The 25763-nt window shown below is 38.9% G+C and overlaps 1 protein-coding gene across 1 annotated transcript; it reads left to right on the top strand.

Annotated features, from left to right (window-relative positions):
- Positions 1-651: 651 nt before the first annotated feature.
- abcc6a (ATP-binding cassette, sub-family C (CFTR/MRP), member 6a) lies at positions 652-25522 on the top strand (the record flags this gene model as incomplete). The annotated part of the gene is made up of 31 exons (XM_079265166.1): positions 652-734; positions 3825-4001; positions 4095-4220; positions 8415-8552; positions 11049-11171; positions 12105-12166; positions 12307-12438; positions 14781-14987; positions 16455-16632; positions 16866-17027; positions 17127-17219; positions 17786-17989; positions 18903-19049; positions 19157-19244; positions 19756-19825; positions 19916-20042; positions 20137-20313; positions 20400-20567; positions 20778-20961; positions 21048-21132; positions 21214-21331; positions 21645-21852; positions 21953-22263; positions 22539-22738; positions 22846-22972; positions 23081-23182; positions 23269-23415; positions 23521-23679; positions 23845-24011; positions 24145-24339; positions 25414-25522. Exons 1-31 carry the CDS (start codon positions 693-695, stop codon positions 25520-25522), a joined length of 4533 nt encoding a protein of 1510 aa, XP_079121292.1. The 5' UTR covers positions 652-692.
- Between the last annotated feature and the right edge of the window lie 241 nt (positions 25523-25763).

Genomic DNA, 25763 nt, shown 5'->3' on the forward strand with positions numbered 1-25763 from the left:
AATAAGTCAAATTAATGGCATTTATTTTATTGTGACTAGTCTTATTTTAAAAGTTATATGTATGTTTAAACAGAGACTTTGTGGTCACATGTCTATCTGTTTGGAATGTGGGGAAAGTGGGCAAAAAAAAGAGTGAGACAGGTGAGGGGGCAGTGGGTAGAGTGTGTCTGGGTGTGGGACTGTCATCCTAATGAGGGGAGCAATGGTAGTGTTTTGATCAAAATCCAGCTCAAAGAAGGGTGTGGGTGAGTTAGTGAGAGAGGCAGAGAGAGAAAGAGAGAGACGAGAGAAATATTTCCACCCACCCAGTAAAAGGAGACACACTCATAAACAGCAGGCAGACGGAGTGAGAGTCAGAAAGACACAGGATCTCAGGGCAGGAGCAGTTCAGAGACAGGCAGAAACAGAGGTTCATTGAGAGAAGATGTTTTATTAAAAGGAGAGAAAAGTCGCACACTTAAACACACGCTAATAAACACAAAGCTTTTCAAGCAAGACTTGGCTGAAGTTAATACACAACCATCAGAGAAAGAGAGCAAAAAGAGTTTTTCTGTTTTACCCCTACCCCCGCACCCTCCATCACACATTCACGCTGTGGTGTTGGTGTAGACTGTGTGTGCAAAACAGTGTGGAGAGCAGGACTGTCTGAGCTGAACAAGAAGCACATTGAGGAGGAAGGAGCAAGCGAGTGGATGGATGCCTTTTGCAGACTCAGTGGCCTGGACCCTCTGTGGGTAAGTTTGTTATGTGTTTGCTGAACTGGAAATTATTAAAGCTCATGCAGTTCAGTTTTGATAAGTTTGATCTTACTGGTTTTTCATTGTGAACAGCTTTTACTGTTCAAAAATACATGTTAATTTAATTTATATTGACGGACATGTCTATTAATTCAAAAAGTAGTGCTAAAGTTATTTTTTTGTCCAGAATGATGAGCATCAGTTGATGGTATATGAACATTTTTTATTATTCTTCTTTCCTTTTTTCCTCTTCAGAATTTTGATTATCACCGTTAGCCACATTATTATGGTTGCTGTATGAGCATAAGCTTTGTTTCTCTTTATAGATGTTCAAAGTAATTAACATGTGCTGTATAAAAGAGAGAATCAAATTTAAAGATGATAGCCACTCAGTTTTATAGGGGTAAAAAGTTTTAGTATACACAGAACATTTTAGTTACAAGGGAATACAACAGTTTGCCTTTAATAATGCATGTCAGAGATGTGTTTCCCATCACTCTGCACAGTGATTCAGTTTGGTGAAGTGCTGAGTAGTGGGAATAAATCACACCAAAGAAGCTGGTGTGGTTAGATAAGCTTTGTAGTTTAATGTATTATCAAACCTCCACATTCTGGATCCTAGCTTAAAAATAGAAGAATGGCTGTGTTCCAGCTGGAATCAGATGCTTCCATTCCAAGCTTGCCCCCCCACCCCCCTCCTCACATACACACACACACACCCACACACACACCCCTCCCCTTCTACTTCAGGCTTTCCTTCTGTTTCTGGATCTCATTACATTACATTCTTTGTTGTTTCTGCAAAACCTCAAAACAATGGCCATCAAATTTCCTTGATCAAGTGAACTATTTCATCATGTGCTGCCGTCTTGCAGATGTTGTGTTTATTGCTAAATTATGCCCATGAAGTGTACAAGATGTGTAACAGTGGGTCTTTTTTTTTCCTTCTTATGTTGGCTCCTCATTTATTAACAGAATTAACCTTTTATATATTTTTACAGTCTTTTACAGCCATCTTAAAGCCCTCTTTAGTCTCAGAGGTTCAGGTCATGAAGTTTAGTAAAGCTATGCTAGCTAGCCATTATTTCATATTTGAAGGTCTTGCACTATGGTTAAGATGCCCCAAAAGAAATTAAAACTGTTCACAGATCATTCAAAAGAACATCAAATACAAGTTATTACTGATAAGATAGACTGAAAAATGTCAGCCTTGCCTTTGTGTCTTCATCAACAAGAGATTTAACTTTTAGTAAATAGAGATCATGTGAATGTTCTGCGCAATCTCTTAGTCATGTAGCTTCTATAATCATGAAAATGACATATAATTCACTATTCTCCAACATTGCTTGATCCATAAACATTTGGCCCGAAGGTTTTAAGACAAACTCATTTAAAAAAGAGCTGCTTCAGAAGCTAGAGGTATATTTGTTTCTTAAAGTTGACCTGACCTGTAATCTGAACAGGACAAAGTAAAACTGACAGGAGAGTGATAGATGCTGTCTACAATTACAAAGTTCTCCTTCCACACACGGACATAGTCCTGTTTTCAAAGCAGCATTTCTCAAGGCTTTTTAAATTCATTGATGGCACATTAAAATTATAAGGCAGCACACTGGTTCATTAGATTGATAAGATGACATAAGTGCTATTTAACAGATTTGGAGGAGTACATAAAGACTCTGCTCTCTGTTTTCAGATCCAATCCAATCCAGTCCACTTTATATAGCACATTTTATAAATGTAAACAGTTTCCAAAGTGCTGCACAAATACAATAAAACAATGAAAAAGAAAAACAATGTTACAATACTAAAATATTAACTATAATAAAACAATAAATACAAAAAATAATCTTAAAATTAATCCAATTTCACCATATTTGTCAAGTAAATGTAAACACCTTGCCAAGCATGTTTACAGCTAGTAATTTGACCTAGGGCGAGAAACAGGGTGAGGATTGATCACAATGCAGAAAAACAAACTTTTAACATTTAACAGGTTGGGTTTATTCATGAAAAAGCTCTGAACATCTGCCTGCCATTGACCACAGGAGTCATACAAGACTGTGAAAGCAGCCTCCCACTCATTGCCTTATTGCCTCTGCAGAGATTATTGCCTAAACGGATATTGTATAAGTGCAAAGGGACATGCTTATTATATAATCTTAGTCAGGTTTTGAAGATTTCTTGAGCTAATCTTCTTTTGTGACCCTGTAGCAATAGGTGAAAAGATGTGTACCATTCTTCATTTGAACTCCGGTGCATGCGATCAGATTATGAGTCAGACTTTGTTGCTGCAGAGACACAAAAGATGGTAAATGCTCATGGACTGCCACAAGTCCATGTGAAGTTTGTCTCACTTGTCATGATTTAGTTGCAGGGCTGTGGTAGGGCGATTGTTACATAATGATTCTGAAGCTGCCACCAGTTGTGACCATTCTTTTTAACCTAGCTGGGAGTCTAACAGTTGGAACTGGCTTCTCTTCCTTGCTAGGAGCTTTAAACCACTTTACTTCCTGTGGTAAGTAAGGCAGTCTTGTTAGTGCCGCCAGACACCCCTGTCCCTCATTAGGCAAGTGAGGTGATAAACAGGGAAAGCAAGAAAACAAACCACTTAGCTCATATTATGTTTTTCAAATAATAAACCAGTAGCTCTCATTTTGCAACATCATTTCCTGTCATTGATTTCTTGCCTGCAACATTTTTTCCATTTGTAGCTGCTCCATTATTTATGTACACATTGAAATGACATTTCTTTGTGAAGCCAGAAAAATCATCCTCCTTTTTATTACCAAACTATCCAAAAATGTGGTCAAAAAGTTCTAAGCTGTCCCAGCTTTTTAGTGAAGGAAAGCCTCCACCTCTAACTTTCTCAGGATTAGGTGCGAGTACATTCTTTTTTTTTTTCTTTTTTTTTTACTCACTGGCTGACTTGAAATGTAGGACATGCACTAATTATAGATTCCCTGGACTTTGGCCCTTGTCTGCTCAGTTTTGTCAGAATAAAAAAAAAAAAAAACTCATAGTTTCTGAATTATGAGTGTTTTCTCTGAATCTAAAATTTTGCTTCACTCTTTCTCTGTGTTGCAGGACTGGAACCGTACATGGTACACAGCCAACCCTGATTTAACCCAGTGTTTCCAGAACACCGTGCTGGTGTGGGTCCCCTGTATTTATTTGTGGTTGTTGGTCCCTTTTTACTGTCTTCACCTTTACTGCCATGATCACGGACGGATTAAAATTTCCTGCCTTTGTACCACAAAGATGGTGAGATGTCAGAGACTGACCAGCCTTCCGTTTGTTAATTGTGAAACTAAAATAGGGAACATTTGCAATCAAGAATTTGTCTGTTATTTTCAGGTGCTGGGTTTTCTGCTGGCTTCATTTGGTTTTGTGGAGTTCTTCTATATCTTGCTGGAGAGGAGCCAGGAGATCCAGCAGCATGTGGTCTTCCTACTTAGCCCTATCATACGCAGTATGACTGTGGTAACTAAGATGACTCTTTTTCTACCCAGCGATATCTATATTGGATATATCTATCCAAATTATGTTTAAGACCAGTTCAAATGTGGACTTTTTGTGCTGTTAAAGCCAACTTTTGTATGGTGATCCCCAGTTTTTATATTTATTTGGTGTGTTTAGCTGTTATTCAGTACAGACATCATGTGACTGTGCAACAACATAATGTTTCCAGACCATAATATGACATATGTGTTGATTTCTGCCAAACATTGAGCATAAAATGTAAATTTCACATTCTCCCTGAGTTGCATATGAATGGTAACTGAGGACTTTGAGGAATTTCATATGTTCTCATGGATTACCTCATATTGAAAACACATGAAAAAACATATAGTGTCTCTGTATGTGTTGGCCTGATACAGAGGTGTGAAGATGCACTACCAGGCATAGATTTATAGTGTCACAGGTAATGTAAATATTACACTGTCTTGTAAACACGACCTGTATATGTTCTCAGAGTGCAGAATGCATCTGTAGTGATATCAGTTACTGTTTGATATTTTGTCAGTCTTAAGTATGCATGTGCAAAGTTACAGTGCAATGCAATTATGAAAGGGGCTTTAAAATCAACAAATCACACATCACAAAGAAAACAGATCTTCAAAACAGAATAGCCTACTTACCATAGACTGTATATGAAATATACCATAGCATAGACTCTATATACAGTCTATGCTATTTTAAGATCCAAACTGAAGAAACTTTTTTTTTTGCAAAATATGAGATTGCATTAATGAGCATATAGGTAATGCTCTGTGGCTTTGGCTAAAGTGCACAGCAATGCACAGCAAGCTGATCTGAACTGACTTTCCTCCAGCTTTACGTTTGCTTTTAAAAAACACATAGCCACCAGACAGAAAAGTAATGAAATGCAATTGTAGTCTATGTTAACCTTAATTGCATAGAAAGATTCAGTCTTTTTATAGGTTACAGGTGTAAAGTTGGACTGGAAGTTGTGACATCAAATCCTTTTGAGCTACATTGTGTTTATGGTGCAGTCCATTTAATTGCAATGCCTCAGCAGACTGCAAGACCAGTTCATCTGTCTCCCTTTGCAATAATGAACCAGGTCAGGGCCATCTGCAGCAAAGCCATACCAAAACTTTATAACTGAGATTCATTAACAAATCATGCTACAATAGAATAACGACAACTACTGATGACTAGGGGAGAATCAGGAACTGTTAACAATGTGGTAAGCGTTTATAAATAGGTCCAGGATATTGGTTGAGAGAAGCACAGAATTTATTCCTGAATAGTGATTTTGGATAAAATAAATGAAATGGCCAAAATTAACTCAAATGTTGAGATCTAAATCCGTGCATAACCAACAGAGTTTGACACATTGAAGTTAAAATCTTTAATGTCATCTAAAGTTGTTTATCTCCTCCCTTCTTAACTCTTGAATTAAACTTCCTCTCTGACCTGGGCCAGGGTGGCATGTGGGATGGGCTACAGAACGTCATTTATAGAAATAAGGCTTGCTATCCAAATAAACAAAAATGTTCTCAGTGGCACTTGTTGATGGAAATGCACTCAGTTGTTTCTCAGATCATTAATCCCACTCACTTAATTTGTATGACTAGGCAAAATACTAAAGGAATGCACCTCAAAACAGGTGGCAAGGCGAGTGGGAATGCCATTTATCTTTCTGTAGGAGTGATGCAAGAATTACAAAGCAGCAAAATGATGCAGAGCTCAGATGATGTTTAATTGAAGTCCTGTGAGCCTTTACCCACAGAGATGCAGCTTTACTTACAAAGTTCCTTCTTTCTGCATCCCTGTAAAGGTCCAGCTTAGTCTCAATCTCTGTAAACAAGACATCTTTGCGCACCTGTGGTTTTTTCAGACTCCTGAACAAATACCAGCACAAGTTTGGGTAAAAATACACTGAGACTTCTTTTGTATTGAGATACATCCCAAAAAGGTACTCTATTTTGAGGATATAATTGTCACCCCTGGAGCCCAGACAACAGATTTTTTTCTACATAATGTTAAGAGGCTGTCATTGGTCTCTTAATCTCTCGCCAGACTTATCTTTGTTTAAGGATATCATTTACAAGCTGTGCCTCACTGCCACATGCCACAATCTGTTTTTTGGATGCAGGGGTGGAACACTGCCTTTTTGTTGGTCTGAATGACTTGTTTTATTGACCTTCAATTCTAGCAAAAATGTGGTAAAGTTTTTACCAGAGACTCAATCGTGGTTACTACAGATGAAATGCACATGCATGACACAGGAAGTTTCCTGAATTTTGGTTCATTCTTTATAAAGTTGCTTCAGTTCATTGGGATTTAAAAGTATTTGTTTATGCTAACTCTTGAAGTCTGTCAGAGTAGTTCAGTCAGGTTTAGTTCTGGACTTCAGGCTGGTAAAATATGTAGATGTATTTTTTAAGCCATTCTCTGGACTGGCTGCTGTGCTTTAGATCTTTGTCCTGTTGTGTGCCCCAATTATTTCCAGACTGTTGGACATTTGACTCAAAAATACTTCAATATACAAAAGAGATCATGACTGACTCAGGTAAGGTGTACAGGTCTTGAGCTTATGAAAGAAGCCCAAATGATCAACCTATCTTCATCATGTGTGATAGATAGTATTGAGTTTACGCTGATATGATGTGTTTGGTTTTTGCCAACAATGAATGACATTGTCAATTATATATCTTGATAGATGTTCAAATACAACATTGCACATTTAAAGTGTGCTACTATGTTAAATTTTTAAGAGACTAGGCTTTCTCCTGCATCCTTTCCAAGCCAACTGACAAATTACATTTGACCTTTAGTTAACATGCAAACTGAGTATTGAATATTTTTGCAATTTTGTTTGGACAACTAGTTGGAATCTTCATTCCCTGGAAGAATGCCAGAAGTCTTAAATGTTATTGTGAGTTATGGGTTGATATAAAGACAACTGCACATGTGGAACACTTGTCAAATAATGCAATAAGCTCAGGCACTCAGTTGACAGTATTTTATTCAGGAAAACTCTGTCTTCAAGGTACATAAAACTCTTGGATGTTTGTGGGCTTGCACTTTGCATTTAGCCCTTGCTATACATCTCCTCCATACTGAAGTTGTGCATTTGGTTCCAACATCCCAAAGGCATTCAAGTCAGGTGGACTGAACACTCTAAATTCCCCATAAGTATGTGCCTGTATTTCCATTCATTCTCCAAATAGCTGGCAAAACACAAATATGTATGGAAAATACGTGAAAAGAAAGCTAAACAAATCAATGTCACTGCAGGAGAAATTCGAGAGCACCAGAGGTTGTCCATAAACATGTTTACTTTTTGAGCCACTTTTATCAAAATCAGTACAGGTCTTCCCATAAAATGTATCTCGATTCAAAAGGCCCACAAAATTACAAGACACTCGTTTATAGCAGGACAGCACTGTGACTCATCCCATGGTTACCAACGAGGTACTCATTATATACAACCGAAACCCACTTTCCCCACACTTGGTGATGAGCAGGCATGGCAGTGTAACGTCTAACATGGCTAAACACTTAGCAGGGGACATATAGATGTTCACAGAGTAATGCATGTTTCATCTGAGGACCATGTGCAAAAATTGAATCAGTTTTATGTTTGAGAAAACATGATGGTGGTTGAAGTGGGGGCAGGGATTATATACTTTAGGATAGCTTGTAGTAGCATTAAGAAATGTGTTTTTATAATAAGATGTTAACCAAGTTACAATTCAGTCCACATTCAGGGATTCCTGAAGCCCAAGTTATATTTTCTAACTTTTACCAGCTTCATTAGTTCTGTTATGCAATTATATATGCAACAAAAGAACTACTGCTTCTCAGTTAGAGAGAAGCAGCACTGAATGACAGCTTGAAGTTTCCTTGAGCAACTCTGAGCCAAAAACTCTCTATTAGCCTCTAAAAGGAGAACATTGTTTAAATGTTAGACGGTGGATTGGAAAGGAAATTATTATTGGGTTTTTTTTTTCTACTTCAGTGACTAGAAGTATCTTCCTAATGTTATTGAGTTCATTAATCACTTAATTAAAGTGTAATGTACACAACAGATTTATTACTTTGTTTTCTGACTTTTGTGCAGACTTATTTGGACAAAGTGCTGTGAGAACCACAAATGTGAATTCTTAAATCAAATTTTGCTGTGTGTGTGTCTCTGTGCAGATCCTAGCCTTATGTATCATCCAGCTAGAGAGGATAAGAGGGTGCCGCTCTTCTGTATTCCTGTTCTTGTTCTGGGTTTTATCTGTTGTTTGTTCCTTGGTGCCTCTACGAGCAAAGATCCAGCTCGCCATAGATGAGGTAAGTAACAAGCCTGATATTAAAGATTACAGTGACACAGAGTTTGAAATTGGAATATAATTTCCATATTCTATCTATTTATACATGAGAGTATATGTTCATTCCATCCATCCATCCCTCCGTCTGTCCGTCCATCCGTCCATCCATCCATCCATCCATGTGAAAATACATCATGAACCTGCAATTTGAACTCAGTGAACGTAAAGTGTCAAAGCACAGTGCAGGAATATCTAATTAGATCTATTCCTGCCCATAGTCTAGACAAAAGTCTCCAGCAGCACAACTGGAGCTCTACTCTCTGTCTGCAAAGAGTTCCTATTTCACACCCCCAAGGTAACCTAAAGTTAACACAAAGTGTTTGAGGATGACACTGCCAATTCTGGTCAGGTCTGTGTGTTTAAGTGGTCCTTTTCTTCCCATGTCTTCTGTCAGACATTGCAATCATTGTTGTATGGGGTAGGTTGGCGTGGACTGCCATGGGGCAGTCGTATTTGTATTTCTATGAAAACACACGCACACGTCCATATTTCTGTTTTATCGTTCTCTTTGTGACATTCCCACACTGCTTGGGGGAAAGTAATGAAGGCCCTGGGATAAATGATGAGGCATGGCAGTCCAAGGTTACCCCAGAGAAACATCAACGCTGTGTTTATGGGCCTGCACTGCCATATACACAGCTAGATGAATATCTATGCATCCAAACATAATGCAAAGCCATTTACAGTTTTAAAAGAGATTTTTTTTTATTTCTAATACTCCCACATGTGCACATAGGAAGTACATGCATTATTCTGCTTATCCTCAGTGCTGTATTTTATAGGTCTCAGTAGGCTAGATTGAAATGCAGGACTTGGTGCACTAACAACTTTTCTATTCATAAGGTGGAAGTGGAAGGAAACAATCATAATCATCAAACTGACTATAATTTTTAAGAAATAACATTAAATGGTATTTGCTGCAGATTTGAAGGGGGTGCCATCAGGATTGTAGAAGAGATTATGCAGAATGCTACCAAAAATCTTCTTATGAGCTTCAACTAACTGCACCTTAAGAATAATAAAAACAAAGACATTTACAAACAAGTTACATAACTGCTGCTGAAGGAATGGTTCAACAGCCAAGGGATGCACAAGGTTAATTTGCATCCTTTCGCAGGCTTGGAATAGGAGATGGATATGACTACACCACTCTATTTGTGGGTTTATATAAAGCAACACTCAGCCATTAGCTTAGCTTACCAAGTCATTAAGTCAGGGAAACTGCTTAGACAACAAGTCATTCATTTTACAATCTTGTTTGTTTTAATTTAAAAAGTGCACAAAAAGAAGTTAAAAATCAAACAAAAATTCCTCATATCACGCACCATGAAAGAATTAATTGATTTGTGTGCAAGTGTGTGTGGGTGAGCTTTGCAGACTTTTATAGGTCTGGATAGAGTCAGGTTCACTGTTTCCATTTTTCTTTTTTTTCTTTTTTTTTTTTTTAGATAAACTAACCTTCCTATGGTCTTTAGTTAACAAAAAGGTATGCTTCCTCAAATAGATGAATTTAATATAAGTGAAGTTGCAATTTTCCGATGTGGTTTCCACCATTAATTTAAAATCGAACAATGGATGAGTTGCGTTATCACTGTACTCTTGGCCAGCCATTCTTAGCTGCTTTGTCTACATTTTTTCAGCCACTTTTTGACCGTCTTGATGCTGTTTTTCAGTGTGGCCAGACTCATTTGGCCCCCTCATATCTGCTCTCTGGCCACAGCACTAAACTTCTCAGAGGAAGCGTTTACTGTTTATGCAAACATATACTGTGGCATAATAGGCTGGCAGTGGTAAACAATACCATCTGCCAGAGCCCACAATCTCTGTATGTCAAGAATAACATGCAAGTCCTACTTTTTGCAAATGTTTGTCAGTGGGTAATATTGGAGCTGCTCCGTTGGTTGAAAGTAAGGATGTTGGTTTGTAAAATCACAATCTCCCTATTTACAGATATGGCTTCTTGGCATGACTGAGAGGCAGCTTTAACTGTTGCTTTATTTATATAAAGTTCACTATTAAAGTCGTTGGGTTTTACCCTGAGTTAGCCTACATGTCCAAATAATTCTTTATTGGGTCTGTGATCTTTATGCATAAACTCTCTGTTGTTATACAATGTGTAAGCAAGGGGAAAGTCATACAATGAATTTGGTGCTGTTGTGAAATTACACATAAAAGCCCAGTTATGATAAACAATGCAGTACACTACATGATGTTGTCTGATTTGTGAAATGTTGTAATGTTGAGTAACCACAGGACATTTTAATACCACTGAAAACCTTGTTTCTTCCTGTAAAAGCATTTTTATTTGTCTGCTAATATGTACTCAGCTACAAAGCAAATGACTTGTGTCCCTATTTTGATATAAAAGTTACATATATAAAACTTACAAAATGTGAAGATATTCTGCCCTTTCTTTCAAACCTTAGCAGTCCCTTTATCGTGTCTTTCTTTTCCACAGGGCATTGCTTCTGATATTGTTCGCTACCTCGCCTTCTTCTCCTACTTTACAATCCAACTGGCCCAGCTCTTCCTGTGCTGTTTTGCTGACAAGCCTCCGCAGGAAAAACCCATCTTGGAGAAGGTAGGCAGAAGGGAATGTCTCCCACTTCCGTCAAAAAGCCTCCAAGAGAAATGCCAAAGAAAAAAGGAAAGAAATGCCAAAGAAGTTCTTTTGTGGCTTTTGACTATGTTGTCACATGTTGTCACAGACAGTTTTGCCTTTTGGAGGAAAATGATATGATTCACCGCCTGCTTCCTTCCTGTCACACTTTGCTTCTTGTAAGAAGAGTTTAAATGAATGTGTGTGAGTTTGATGCCAAGTCGATTCCTGGTAGCTGGCAGGTGAATGAAAATGAGCTTCTAATCAATCAAAAAGACGTGAGGTAATATTTCCCTGGTGATTAAAAAATAGAAGAATCTGAAAAAGTCCCTAACAAACTGGTGGCTGGCAGTGAGGAGGCTAAGGGTGCAAAAGCCACAGTCTGGTGTGGTAGACACACCCAGTGGTGTGTCCTCTTCTTTTTCCTTCACCTCCTCCCCCTCTTTGCTCCACACTCTGGTTACAGTTACTCACAGGAAGAGAGGAAGTGAGGGGATAAAAAAGCAAAAATGCTGTAATGAGGAGCACAAATACCCTGGTGAGGGGGTGGTAGGGTGGAGGAGATGCCATGAAGTCTGCGTGAGAGCACAGGCGGTCTTCTGTATGTGTGTCTATTTCGTGGACAGTTTGTGATGACACATTTCCTCTCTGTCTGCAACAAACCTCAGACATTATCTTCACCCAGTGCTAACGCTGAGTAGAGATATTTATTCTGTGTTGTCGGAGTTCATGGCCTCTGCTCTCTCCAGTGGACCATCTGAGTATACCAGGGTTGTTTACACACATTAGCATTCTTTGAACACACCCTTCACAAGAACACCATTCAACCATCAACTGACAGCTTCGGTGAGGCTCTGTATTTCTAAAATGCTGTTTTACTACAAAAAAAGCATCCTGGTCTTTAATCTGTTGCAGAATCCCTGTCCCGTGAAGGATGCCTCTTTCCTCTCACAGATTCTCTTCTGGTGGTTCACTGGGTAAGATGGTTCTTTAAAAACCCCTTATTTCTAGGCACTGGTTGACTCACTGGGGCAACAGTTTGTACTTGTTTACAAAATTTTTTGTGTTTTGTTGCTGATTGACTGTATGAATCATCTCCCCATGTTCCTTCATTTAGGCTTGTTGTGAAAGGATATCGCACTCCACTGGAGGCAGATGATCTGTGGACCCTGAGGGAGGAGGACACATCACACAAGATCATATCTGAACTGCATCAAGACTGGACAGTCAATTGTGCAAAAATTCAGAGGTAAAAATGATTTATTACTAAAATACTCACAGTTTAATAAACTACTCCCGTCATCAAGTATACTGTGCAGTGCATTGTATGCATTCTTTTAGCTGGTATCACATAAATCCTATGTTTCATCCATCAGTTTCATTTCTGGATATATTGTAAAAAGATACTCCACATGGCAAATGAAAAATGAGAAGAGATTTTTCTATTATCTCTTTAATCCCCCAGGTTCAAGCCACCAACTGCTTGAGAACATGACAGCCCAAGTCAAAAGGATGTTTTCTGATTATAGTGAAAATAATTCACAAAGCTGCCTCTTTGCCAAAACACTCCACAATGAATTAATTAGAACCATACCTGGAGGGCTCGGCACAGAAAAAAATTCTCACTTGTCAGACACTAGGTGGCGCTATGACAGAGATCATTACATTTTGGCATCTAAAACAAAAACAGAAAGTCACTAAATCAGTTATAATACATTAACAGATTCCAATTGGATGATGTCCCATCTGTCTCTCATTGACTATTTTTGTCCACGAAGAAATTTTTCTGGTCCAATGTAGAAAAATATGCCAAACATATTTTTGTTAACTTGTTCGAAGGTGTTGACCTGATCAGTATTCAATTTTGACTCAACAAAGTACAATTCAAGCTGAAACAAATTACTCACACAGACTTTTTAATTTCCACTTGGTTACAAACTTACACATTTTGAAGCATTTTAAACTAGCTAAATGATCCATAACTTCAGAAAGACAAGAGATGATTATATTATTATTGTATTTTTTTAACCTAATGTGGATCTCAGTGCCAGACAACTCTTCACGTTTTGGAAAAATTTTATATCTGAGGGCATTACAACATTGAGTACTTTATACTGTGAAAATGACTGGATGGATATCCCTGAAACTTCATTCACACAATCTGCAAGTCATTCTGAGATGAATTCCAGAAGATGGTGATAATTGGAGGAAGTGGATGTGGTCTATGAGAAAATAAAATTAGCTCTGCCTCCAAATTTTGGAAAATCACAAAAAATCACCAGCTTGTCCAACAATGCTAAGATTTGGAGTATATATATTCCTTGAATCATGCCAAACCTTTGCTTTACCGCAACTTGCAGTCTTTAGAAAAGTTGCACACTTTACTATTTCAAAAGCATTTAAATGAGCTCAACATGTGTATTTTTTTTTTACAAGATTACTCAATTGGCACTGAACTCAATTGGCACCAAACCTCTACATCATCCTGGTGCCAAAATCCTTTACAAGGATGATGTAGAGAATGACTGTGGTAAATGACACCTAATTTTTATTTCAACAAGTTTCAGTCTGAGATGCACCCAAAAACAAATTAACCTGACTCTAAAGACACCCTCAATTTTCTTTGAATATTTTCATGAATTTACAGAAACTTTGTATTTTTAATAAATATTTGAAATTTTGGACTTGAACCCCATCACAACTGCTTGCAGCTTTATTTTATTTTCAGTTGTTTGAAGCTTTCCATGGCTGTCTCAAGAAGAAGCGGTCACCAGTCCATTGCAGCAAAACATGGGACAAATGAAACAAATGACCAAACATGCTTACTCGTCCTCACTCCTTGGGTCAATACAGAATAACCAATCAACTATGCATGCCTGTTTTTGAGTTACACAAGAAGCTGGAATTCATAGAGTGAACCTATACATGCACATGCACAACATGCAAACCCCACAGAAGCCCTCCACCCAACGCTTTATAGTCATTTTTCTTTTAATTTGACAGCTTGGCTATTTGCATGAGGTCAGAAGAGCATTTAGTGGAAGAAAGGAACCACATGTGCTGGACATGCACGTGTCTTTCTAATTTATTTTGGTTCATATGGTTCTCCACTTTGTCAAAGATCTGTTATCCACTGTAGTTCTTTCACAGTCTCAGCTTAACAACCAAAGACTGAATTCAACTTTGTGGTTAAACATCAGCAGGTTGTCTGTCAAATTAATGTTCTAAGCAGAATACAACTTAACCATGCCTGTGGTAATTTAAATTCAGGATTTCTCATCATACAAGCATTTTGTGCTAAAATTAGGCATCATGAAGCCTCTTGAGGACATTGTGTTCATGACAAGAACTTTAAGCCATTTTTAAGGCTTGTTTACACAACCCTGTGCTTTGACAAGCAATTGTTTAGTAATTATTTCAGCAAAACATATTTTCTACAGCTGCTGGTGACATCTTCAGTTTATGAGTAATGGAATTAAAAACAGCTTTAATGATCTCTTTTATGTTCTGCAATTGTAAGATCCCTGTACCACATTATTGCAACTCTAACACAGATACAATGTTTGTAACTGTATTTTCTTTATCTTGCAGGCAGGAGAAAGCCTTGGTATCGGGTGTGTCGCTGGGGAGCAGGCTACCAGACCAGGCCCAACTCCTCCGGAAGTTGCAGAAGGAGCAGAGTTCTGGCTTTTTACTCCTCAGGACGCTGGCACGCAAGTTTGGTCCATACTTCCTGACCGGCACTTTGTGTATCATATTCCATGATGCCTTCATGTTCGCCATTCCTCAGGTGCTGAGGTAAAATGACTGAAAGACTGTACTTAAACTCTTTATCATAGTAGCTGTATCCCATTTCAGTACCATATACCCAAAATGTCTTTTATGTTTTATAAATTTAAAGTTGTTGTGAAAAGTAGGAGTGAAAATAGCAAGAAATGTTAAGTAAAACTTTTACAAGGAAGGTTCCAAGGTCACCGTGTGACATGACATCGATATTATTGTTTAGTTAAATACAGGTATACATTCTTTCATGACTTGGAGAACTACCAACCAAATGACTTTGATGCACTATATTAAAGGGGCTCTAAGCTATTTCTCGTTTTCTTAGCTTTCTACAGTGTCATAGTGTTGAATACTCATCAGACATATGGGCGGCACCATTTTTTGAGTTTTCCAGCACTCTCCACGTTCGGTTTCCTTGGTGACGGGAACGATTGGTCTCCTTCGAAATTTTAGTGACGTCCCAGGGGAGATACTCAGTGATTGGTAATCTTCTCTAGGTTATGCACATCCATGAAGAGAAAGCCACACCCAGATTCACTGCTCAGTATAACTCTTAGCAGTTGACCAATCAGATGCAGTCCAAAGGCAGGACAAAGGACGGAGCTTTCTCTGTTTGCTTGTTTCTGGCAGAGGCTGATCTGTGAGGATCAATAGAAAATAAATGAAGGAGTTTGTGAAAAATGCTTCATTATTTCTTGCCGTTCTGGACTTGCATATTAAAAGTTGGCTGCAGCCAAACTTCTCCAAACCTAACCTTGGACTGAAACTACCTGGATGCATTATAATCTTCGCTAAAGTAAAAACATTTTATCTGTGTGTTTTAAGGTTTTAAAAATCAAATAAAAATTTAACACTAGATCTATAACTAAATACATAGATAGATAAATAGAGAAACTGTTTCAGGGATTTATGATTTTATCAAAGAAAAAAAAAAGAACTAAACACTGGTAGAAGTGAAAACAGGTCACACTGACCCGCCACCCTCTGCCTCGCCATCCCACCAGTCAGACTGGAATGTTGTTGTTCATGCACAGCAGAGAATCAGTGGAAGTGTTAATTACGGCCATGGACCTGTGAGCAAGAAAAGTAGACTAGACCACAGCCTTCTGTGCTCCAGTGAGGAGGATAAGCAGGCAGAAAATGCAGAGGAGGCTTTAAATGGCAGAAATGCTGTCCCACCACAATAAGTGAGCCACAGGCCAAGGGTGAGAGCAGCCTGGCCACAGGCTGAAGCTCTGTTGTGCAGCCTGGACTACTTTCTGCAGACTAAACAGTCAACTAGAAACCACGGCAGTGCTTAAAGGCTATTGATCAAATATACATAAAAAGAGTAAATATCTTACTTGAGTATGTCTTTGTCTGCTTAGCTTTATCTCACACTCTCCAGGAAAACCTATTACATTAAACCATATGGAAATAGATGCAAAAAGCCAATTACTCAACAACCTGATGAAGCTTTAACATCCTTCTCCTCCTCCACAGTCTTCTTCTTGTTTTTATGAGAGATGAAGATGCTCCACTCTGGAAGGGCTATTTTTATGCCACGCTGATGTTCCTGCTCTCCTGCCTCCAGTCCCTCTTCAACCATCAATACATGTACGCTTGCTTCACAGTCGGCATGAGGGTGAAGACAGCTGTAATGGGCCTGGTTTACAGGAAGGTGGGTAAATAAACAATATACATTTACCCAATAACCACCTGATATGACATAAATTATGTCTTAAATTATGAAAACAAAAGCTTCCTTTCCTTCCAGACTGAAAAACGGTTCACAGTGTATGATTAACAGCTCTTACCTAAGATAAATGATGGTGTGTAATCTTTACTAGGGTACAAAATTATATTGTACATAGTGAACCAAAGACTGAAATGTCTCTTTTGTTGCAAATCCAGTCTTTGGTGATAAACAGCGCTGCCAGGAGGACTTGCACTGTGGGCGAGATTGTGAATTTGGTCTCAGCAGACACTCAGAAGCTCATGGACTTTGTGGTCTACTTCAACGCTGTCTGGCTGGCTCCTATTGAGATTGCTCTTTGTCTTTTCTTCCTCTGGCAGGTATGTTGAAATGTTGTGTTTTCACAATGCTTGTTATTTATGCATAGATGCAATTTTGCTGACAATGTCTTGACATGGTTTTCTTATTTTTCTTTATAGCATCTTGGTCCTTCAGCACTGGCTGGAATTGCTACTGTCATCCTCATCTTCCCTCTCAACGGAATTATTGCAAAGACAAGAAGCAAGCTGCAGGTAAAAGCGGGAATCCTTTACATGTTATCCCAGACATCTGGCATGTAAGGTCAAAAGATGCCACAGCTAGTTTAGATAGTGGCTGAAGAGCTGTGTGGGTGTTTGGCCTGGATGTTACATTCTCTCTTGTCCTTTTGATGTCTGCCCCATATAATGTGTTAAAACAACAATGGCAGGAAAGGGTGGGCAGAAGGAAGACTATTTTTCATTTCTCTGGAAAAACAACAGAGGGTTCTTTAAATTTGGATGCCTGTTTAATCAAACTTAAGTCTTGGTGTAAGTGACCACATTCTTGGATCTTTGTTGTTTCCTTGCAATAAAAATTGGTATAATGAAAGAAGCAACAAATTTTTATTGAATTAGGCCAGTTTGTGACATTCAGGAAAACTACGGCTGCCATAATAAGGGTAGACAGGCTCGTGTTCACAATTATATGTACTGCTTTTTGGTGTGGCAATGTCACTCATACACTGGGTCCTAGTTTCAGTTTAAGATTGTTTTTTATTTCAAAGAAATAAAACAAATAAAGAAATGAAAAAACGAATCTCTCATTGTCTGATCAACAGGAGATTCAAATGAAGTTCATGGACAGCCGCATCCGATTGATGAATGAGATCCTAAATGGAATAAAGATCTTGAAGTTTTATGCCTGGGAGAAGGCCTTCATGGAACAGGTTTTGGGCTACAGAGAAAAGGAGCTCAACGCTCTGAAGAAATCTCAAATTCTTTATTCCATCTCGATTGCATCTTTTAACTCCTCGTCTTTCTTGGTAAGATATTTAAAATAAGATTTAGAAGTAAACTTTTTAGCATTAGCAGATGTTGTCTCCATGTCCAAGGCTAGAAAAACCTTGTTTCTCATGGCAGCAATGAGCCTTACATCTTTACAGGGATGCAAAGAAAGATTACTAAAGGCTAACTTTAGCATGCTAACATCCTTACCATGACAATGCTAACATGTTGATTACCATCAGTTATCAAGAATCAGGAATCTTTAATTGTCAGTATGAATTGTCACAATTAAATTTTGTTCAGCAGCTTTTGGCTTAAGGCACACAATAGACACATGAGAGGAGCACACTTAGGACACATAAATATACTAGTATAAAAATATAATAAACAGGATAAAAAATAAAAGCAACAGTGCAAATCAAATCTTTAAAGTAATCAGGTAATATATTACACATATTGCAGTGTTAAATAGTCGTGTGAGTGTTGGCCTGTCTTTACACTGGCGTATTAGTGCTCAGTCTGTGGGTAAATGGGGGGTGAACGTGTGAAGGGATGAGGTAATGGATTTCACAAGTCTGGGAAAGAAGCTGTGTTTCAGTCTGTTGGTGTGAGTTCTGATGTTCCTGCACATTTTTCCAGAGGGAAGCGGAACAAACAAATCTTTAGCAATAAGTCCATTTGCGATAAAGTAAAAAAATTAAGGTTTGCATTTATCCATGTGACTAAGAACAAATAATGATTATAATGCTTTTAAAGGGTTTTGCAATAAGTGCAAGGAGTATGGAGAAGATTTTAGAAAGTAGTGACAATGTACTGCAGCCTTGCCATTAGTTTTTATCCTTCTGTGGGAGCACCAACAAAATTACAGCAACTTCATTCTTCAAGTTGGATTTAAGATGATCATTCAAGCAAGTTTCCGCCTGTAAAAGTGGGTTTTTTTTCCCTTTTAAGATTGCCTTTTCTATGTTTGGAGTCTACGTAATGTTGGATGACAGGAATGTCCTGGATGCACAAAAAGTGTTTGTCTCTATGGCACTCATCAACATCTTGAAGACCCCACTTAGTCAGCTCCCATTTGCTATAAGCACAACCATGCAGGTAGGCAATATTTCTTTTTGACACACAAGAATGTGATCCCTGATGAGGAATATTTTCATACTCGCTTTGAATAAATTATTCATTTAAATAATCACTGACTGTTTCAGGCTTTGGTTTCACTGAGACGCCTGGGAAAGTATTTGTGCTCAGAGGAACTGAAAGTGGAAAACATCTCAAAGGTTCCATTGAGTGCTGGTAAGAAATTCATAGATGTATAGAACTGAATAGATCAGTTTACAGGTTAAGCTCACAAATTCCCACAATTTTGCTCCCATACCGCCTACAATAATAGGCTGATGTAGTTGATATAAGCAGCCTTCAAGATGTTGTTGTTTATAACTGTAGAGTACCACAGCCTTGTATGGATCATATGCACTGTCACTTCCTGGGTCCAAGGCTGACTGGTAGACAGGAAAATTATAGGATGTTTCCATTTGATGGTTAAAGTTAAATCATGGCATGAATACAGACATATGATTCATAGAGAAATAAAAAAAAAACACACTGTACTTTCCTGTGTATGATCTGTCAACACTTACTGAGACAGCTTGTGAAAAAGAAACAGTTCTGTAATTTGCATGTAATTACACCCAGACGGTACTCTGATGAGTAACTTCAAGGGGAAACTTTGTAAGAAAGTTTGTGCCTCAGTCCTTCTCATTGCAGTCTTTCTTCTATTAGTTTATTTTTTATGTTTCTTACTTAGATGGTGAAGATGTGGCCATAGAAAATGGCACTTTCAGCTGGTCCGCAGAGGGCCCTCCGTGTCTTAAAAGGTCCGAGTTGTAAAAAATAAAAAATTTGAAAAGATTTGCTATTAAAGAAATCAAAGGAGACTTCATGTGTAATTTGCTTCTTTGTGACAGGATCAATGTCCGTGTGCCACGTGGTTCCCTTGTTGCTGTGGTTGGGCATGTGGGCAGTGGAAAGTCATCTTTGTTGTCCGCCATGCTTGGTGAAACAGAGAAAAGAAGCGGCCAAGTCACTGTCAAGGTACAAAACAAAGTTCCATATGCAAAAGCTATTCATAGTTTGTGGGTTAGATTTAATAAATATTGTCAGTCTGACTTTTGGCACATCTTTGCAGGGTTCTGTGGCATACGTGCCCCAGCAGGCCTGGATCCAGAATGCCACAGTCCAAGACAACATCATATTTGGTCGTGAGAAGATGAAAACATGGTATCAACGTGTGCTGGAGGCCTGTGCCCTGCTGCCTGACCTGGACATCTTACCTGCAGGAGATGCTACAGAAATTGGAGAAAAGGTATGAAATATCCTGAAAATAATTGTGTTGGTTGCCTGATTTATGTATGTGATATCTAAAACTTTCAAAACATCTTTTCTGTGCAGGGGCTGAACCTGTCTGGTGGGCAGAAGCATAGGGTGAGCCTGGCGAGGGCTGTGTATAGAAAAGCTGACGTGTACTTGCTGGATGATCCACTGTCTGCTGTTGATGCGCATGTGGGTCAACACATCTTTGACAAAGTCATTGGACCAAAAGGAGTACTTAGAGACAAGGTAATATCATGTAAAACCTGCAAGAGGACTTCAGCCAATTCACTTCTGCTGCCAAACACAATTTTTACACCTAAACCACTGTTCTGCATGATTTTTACCGTAGTATGGAAAACCACCTCTTTGCTGACACTTTTGTTTTTAAGAAAGCCTTAATTAAGTGTTGGATTGTGCTTGCATCTTATTTTCTGACTTGTGTGGCTTACTTTACAGACCCGCATCCTGGTGACCCATGGGATGAGCTTCCTGCCGCAAGCTGACCTCATCCTTGTTCTGGTAGATGGAGAAATCACAGAGAGTGGCTCCTATCAGGAGCTGCTCAGCCGCCATGGTGCTTTTGCTGACTTCATCCACACTTTTGCAAGCACAGAGCGAAAAGAGAGTGCCATGCAGAGGGGTGAAGAAATCTTTCAGAAATGGATTCTAGCTCTCGATGAGTGAGTTTATCTTAATAATTCGCTTTTGTTTTTTGTTGCTTTGTAGCTGGTTCCAGGAGATCCAACGCTCGGCTCAGCATGATTGATTTTATGCCTTTCTCTAGAGACTTGTCACAGGAGCAGCTCATTGGGTATGTAAACTACAGGGGAAAAAAATGGAATCCTGGGCATCTTTAAATGAAACTGACCGTTGACCTTTCCTCATTCCCCAGGGGTGACACCACTAATACCAACCTTCAAAATATGGAGCCAGTGTCTGAAACTGACCAGGAGCATGTAGCAGAGGACTTGGGCAAGCTGACTGAAGTTGATATGGCTCACACAGGACGAGTGGGTCTAAAAATAGCTTTTAGCTTTAAACTTCCAGTGGCATGCCACAAGTAACTTTGTAGCTTCCCGTAAACCAAACTTTACAAGTGCCTTTCAACTTATTTAGCATTTTCCGCTCACAATGTTAATATTTTAATTCAACTTCCTACAATTTAGTGTTATTTTTGCTGCAGCTACCAGTGAAACTCCCGATGAATAGACTGAATGCCTCAGAAAAGAGCAGAATGAGAATGTCTGTTACTAAATGGCACTGTAAATTTTGTAGATATTTAACTCTTGACTCACTTGTATTTTTGGTTTTATTCCACTATAGGTGAGGTTGGAGATGTATAAGAAGTACTTTAAAACCATTGGCTTGGTCATCATCATTCCCATCGTCTTCCTATACGCCTTTCAGCAGGGGGCCTCTCTGGCCTACAACTACTGGCTCAGCATGTGGGCTGATGATCCTGTCGTTAATGGCACTCAGATTGATACCAATCTGAAACTGTCTGTTTTTGGGGCTCTTGGCTTTGTACAAGGTCAGTTATGTTCTTTATAAACCCCCTCCCTCCCACCACATCTCTCAAATAGTTAATAATAAGTGATATTTAACTTCAAATTCCTTTATTTTGTCTTCAGGTATTGCTATCTTTGGTACGACTGTTGCCATCTCCATCTGTGGCATCATTGCCTCTCGTCACCTACATACGGACCTCCTTCTCAATGTTCTCCACTCTCCAATGTCATTTTTTGAGTGCACGCCAAGCGGCAACCTACTAAACCGCTTTGCCAAAGAAATTGATGCCATTGACTGCATGGTCCCTGAAGGCTTAAAGATGATGTTGAGTTATGTCTTCAAACTCATGGAAGTCTGCATCATTGTGCTCATGGCGACACCCTTTGCAGCTGTGGTCATCCTCCCTCTTGCTTTCCTCTACGCCTTCGTCCAGGTACGTGTACTTTTTGAAATTACAAAACAAGCACTTTGATCTCTTATTTGAGATCCTTGTGTTTAGAATGGCTTAGCAGAAGCTGGGATCCATTACTCTATGTTATTGGAAAGCTTTGGGCTCCAAAACCAACTCTTCTGGTCTTGCCGTATATTTTGTTCCCAACCTGGCTTGAATGTTGAACACATTCACTATGAATTATGGGAAAGCCCTCAGTGCTCCCTTTTGTTTCTCCTATTAAAGCTGGTGTTTTACTTTTCCACTGTGGACTGCAGAGCTTCTATGTTGCCACATCCTGTCAGCTGCGCAGGCTGGAAGCCGTTAGCCGTTCGCCCATTTACACCCACTTCAACGAGACGGTGCAAGGTGCCAGTGTAATCCGGGCCTTTGGAGAGCAGTCTAGGTTCATTCAAGAGGCCAATCAAAGGGTCGATTTCAATCAAACCTCATACTTTCCCCGATTTGTTGCTACCCGGTGAGACTATTTTTGATCGAAAGTGCTTTAATATATTAATTTCCATAATTAATAGGTAGTTCAGTGAGTTAAGATTAAATAATGACCATGGATTATTACATCCACAGGTGGCTTGCAGTAAATCTGGAGTTTGTTGGAAATGGTGTGGTATTAGCTGCAGCCATTCTCTCTGTGATGGGAAAAAACACCCTGAGTCCAGGCATCGTTGGTTTAGCCGTGTCTCATTCCCTCCAGGTAAGAGATTAAACCCACACATGCAGAATATTTAAAAAGTGGTTTGTTCAGACAGCAAAAGGACTGTAAAGTTGTTTAAAGTAAAGTCATTGTGCTGTGTATGTTCAGGTGACTGGAATCTTGAGCTGGATTGTGCGATCCTGGACCGACGTGGAAAACAACATAGTTTCTGTGGAGAGAGTCAACGAGTATGCCGATACTCCCAAAGAGGTTGGTTTTTCCACCATGCAGATGCAAAGCTGTACCAGAAGACCTAATCTTATTCTTTACTCATTCCTTGTTTTTGCCTAATGCAGGCCAGTTGGAGTACAGAGGGCAGCTCCTTGCCCCTGGCTTGGCCCCAGAACGGCACCATTGAATTCCAGGAGTACGGGCTGCAGTACCGCAAAGGCCTTGAGCTGGCTCTGAAAGGCATTACGCTGCAGATTAATAAAAGAGAGAAGGTCATTTTTCTTATGATATATAAGCAAATACTTGCAAGTACAGAGTATGGACAGTAACAATGAAATAGATTATCTTATATATAAACTTAAAAAAAACTTTTTCAGGTTGGAATTGTGGGTAGAACCGGTGCTGGAAAGTCCTCACTTGCCTTGGGAATCTTCAGGATCCTGGAGGCAGCAAAGGGAAAGATCTTTATAGATGGAGTCGACATTGCTAAGATTGGACTGCATGACCTTAGGTCTCGGATCACTATCATTCCTCAGGTACAACAGGATTAGCACCTACTAAACTGCGACTTTTAATTACATAAACAAGTTCAAGTATTTGCAGTCTGATCCTCTGGATCCAAATTAATTTATTCAGAGCTGTAATAGGTCTCTTACTGATCCAGTTTGGGGAAGACTAACTTCTTCCACCGTCTTTCTCAGGACCCCGTGCTGTTCTCAGGCTCCCTCAGGATGAACCTTGACCCCTTTGATACCTATACAGATGAAGAAGTTTGGAGTTCACTGGAACTCGCTCACCTTAAAGACTTTGTGTCTAATCTCCCTGACAAACTTAACCATGAATGCTCAGAGGGAGGAGAAAACCTCAGGTACACGGATATGATACTTGGCAGTACAGAAATAGCACTAGGCTTTACTTTTACAAGGCAGTCAAAAATAAACTATCATAAAGACATCTAGTATATGATTCTGTCCTCCTCTTTTTCCACTTTGTCTGTGTAGTCTGGGTCAGCGCCAGCTAGTCTGCCTAGCCAGGGCCTTGCTGAGGAAAACCAAGATTCTGGTTTTGGATGAGGCAACAGCCGCTGTGGACCTGGAGACAGACACACTCATCCAATCAACAATCCGCACACAGTTTGAGGACTGCACTGTGCTGACCATTGCTCACCGCCTCAACACCATCATGGACTACACAAGGTGCAGGAAGTCACTATTCAAAGACTACAGTCAGATGGTCATGATCATATAACTAACTTAAATGGTGCTTGCTCCCTCTAAAATGTGAAAATTAGCTATTTTATGTACTTTTGCCATAAAAGCTCTTATAAGCACAAACCTGAATAACATCCCTATTTACAGTATCTTCTTTTCAACCACCAGTTTAACTATTTTTAAAGTTTGTTCAGATGTTGGTTAAAATTAAATTATCTCCAGACTCATTTACACTAGACAGTTAAATGTGATTTTCAGGGATATATAACAAACACAATGTTGTCTTTGCAGTTTGGACACATCACAGCCTGAAAGTATGAAGCTCTTAGGACCTTGAGTGCAGCTAAAGTTGAAGAAAAATTGTTGTAATGTCCAGAGTAAACTTTACGTGTAAATGATAACTTTCAACCTGCAAGTTGATCTCATAGCCCGGCTGATATGAGGCACATTTAACCGCTTAACACATGAATTTATTTATAATTACATCATGAATATTTCCATTTAATCCCAAGAAATACAATTACAAAACCAGAAAAGATAGACTTTATTTGTATATTTTATATTTTAAAGGACATGACAAGCTCATAAATAGCACATAAAAATGATTTAAAATACACCTAGGTTGTTTAGGAATCAAAATCAATCATTTTCATGATTCAATGTGTTTCATCTTCAGTGTGTTTCATCTTTGATCTGAGCTGTATTCTGTTTGTACAATATATAGATAATATTGAGATTTAGAGTTTGATATCTAGTTTGATTTTTTGGGGGTTTTTTTTAGTAACATTGCAATGAATTGCAATGAATGTTGTTCTTTTTTACTGACGCTTTGCCTTATACCATGTGAGCCTTTTATTGATGTTTTATTTTTTCATTTTTCACAAATTATTAAAAAAAACAAAATGATCAGCTATAATAACTAGATTTTGAAACAAATGACAATGTGGAACATGATCATTCCCTGCACTCTTGTTGGCCTGGTTAAGATTATTACTAATACCTAGTACAGGTCAAGTGTAGATAGATGAGATCTAACTCTTGTTTTCTGTTGATTTTCAGGGTGATTGTTATGGACAGGGGCCACATCTCTGAGATGGACTCTCCAGCAATCCTCATCTCACAGCGAGGAAAGTTCTATCGAATGTGCCAGGAAGCTGGGCTAGTCTAGCCCTATGTTGAACATCGTAACCGAGAACTGATGACCTGCAGTGCAGATGTTGCACCTTATTTGTGTGACTTTTTAACACATAGATCACACTGGGCCATTCCAAGCTTTGTGGCAGCTCCAAATTCCTTTCTATGAGTGCATTGTTGATGAATCTCACGAGCAGCTGCAATCAGTCCCCACAGTATTTGTTTGTTTTTGTTTTTTGAACACAAAGACATCTTGTCCTAAGTCAGGAAAAGAC

Source organism: Telmatherina bonti (genome assembly GCF_933228915.1).
Source record: "Telmatherina bonti genome assembly, chromosome: 3".
NCBI classification, from domain to species: domain Eukaryota; kingdom Metazoa; phylum Chordata; class Actinopteri; order Atheriniformes; family Telmatherinidae; genus Telmatherina; species Telmatherina bonti.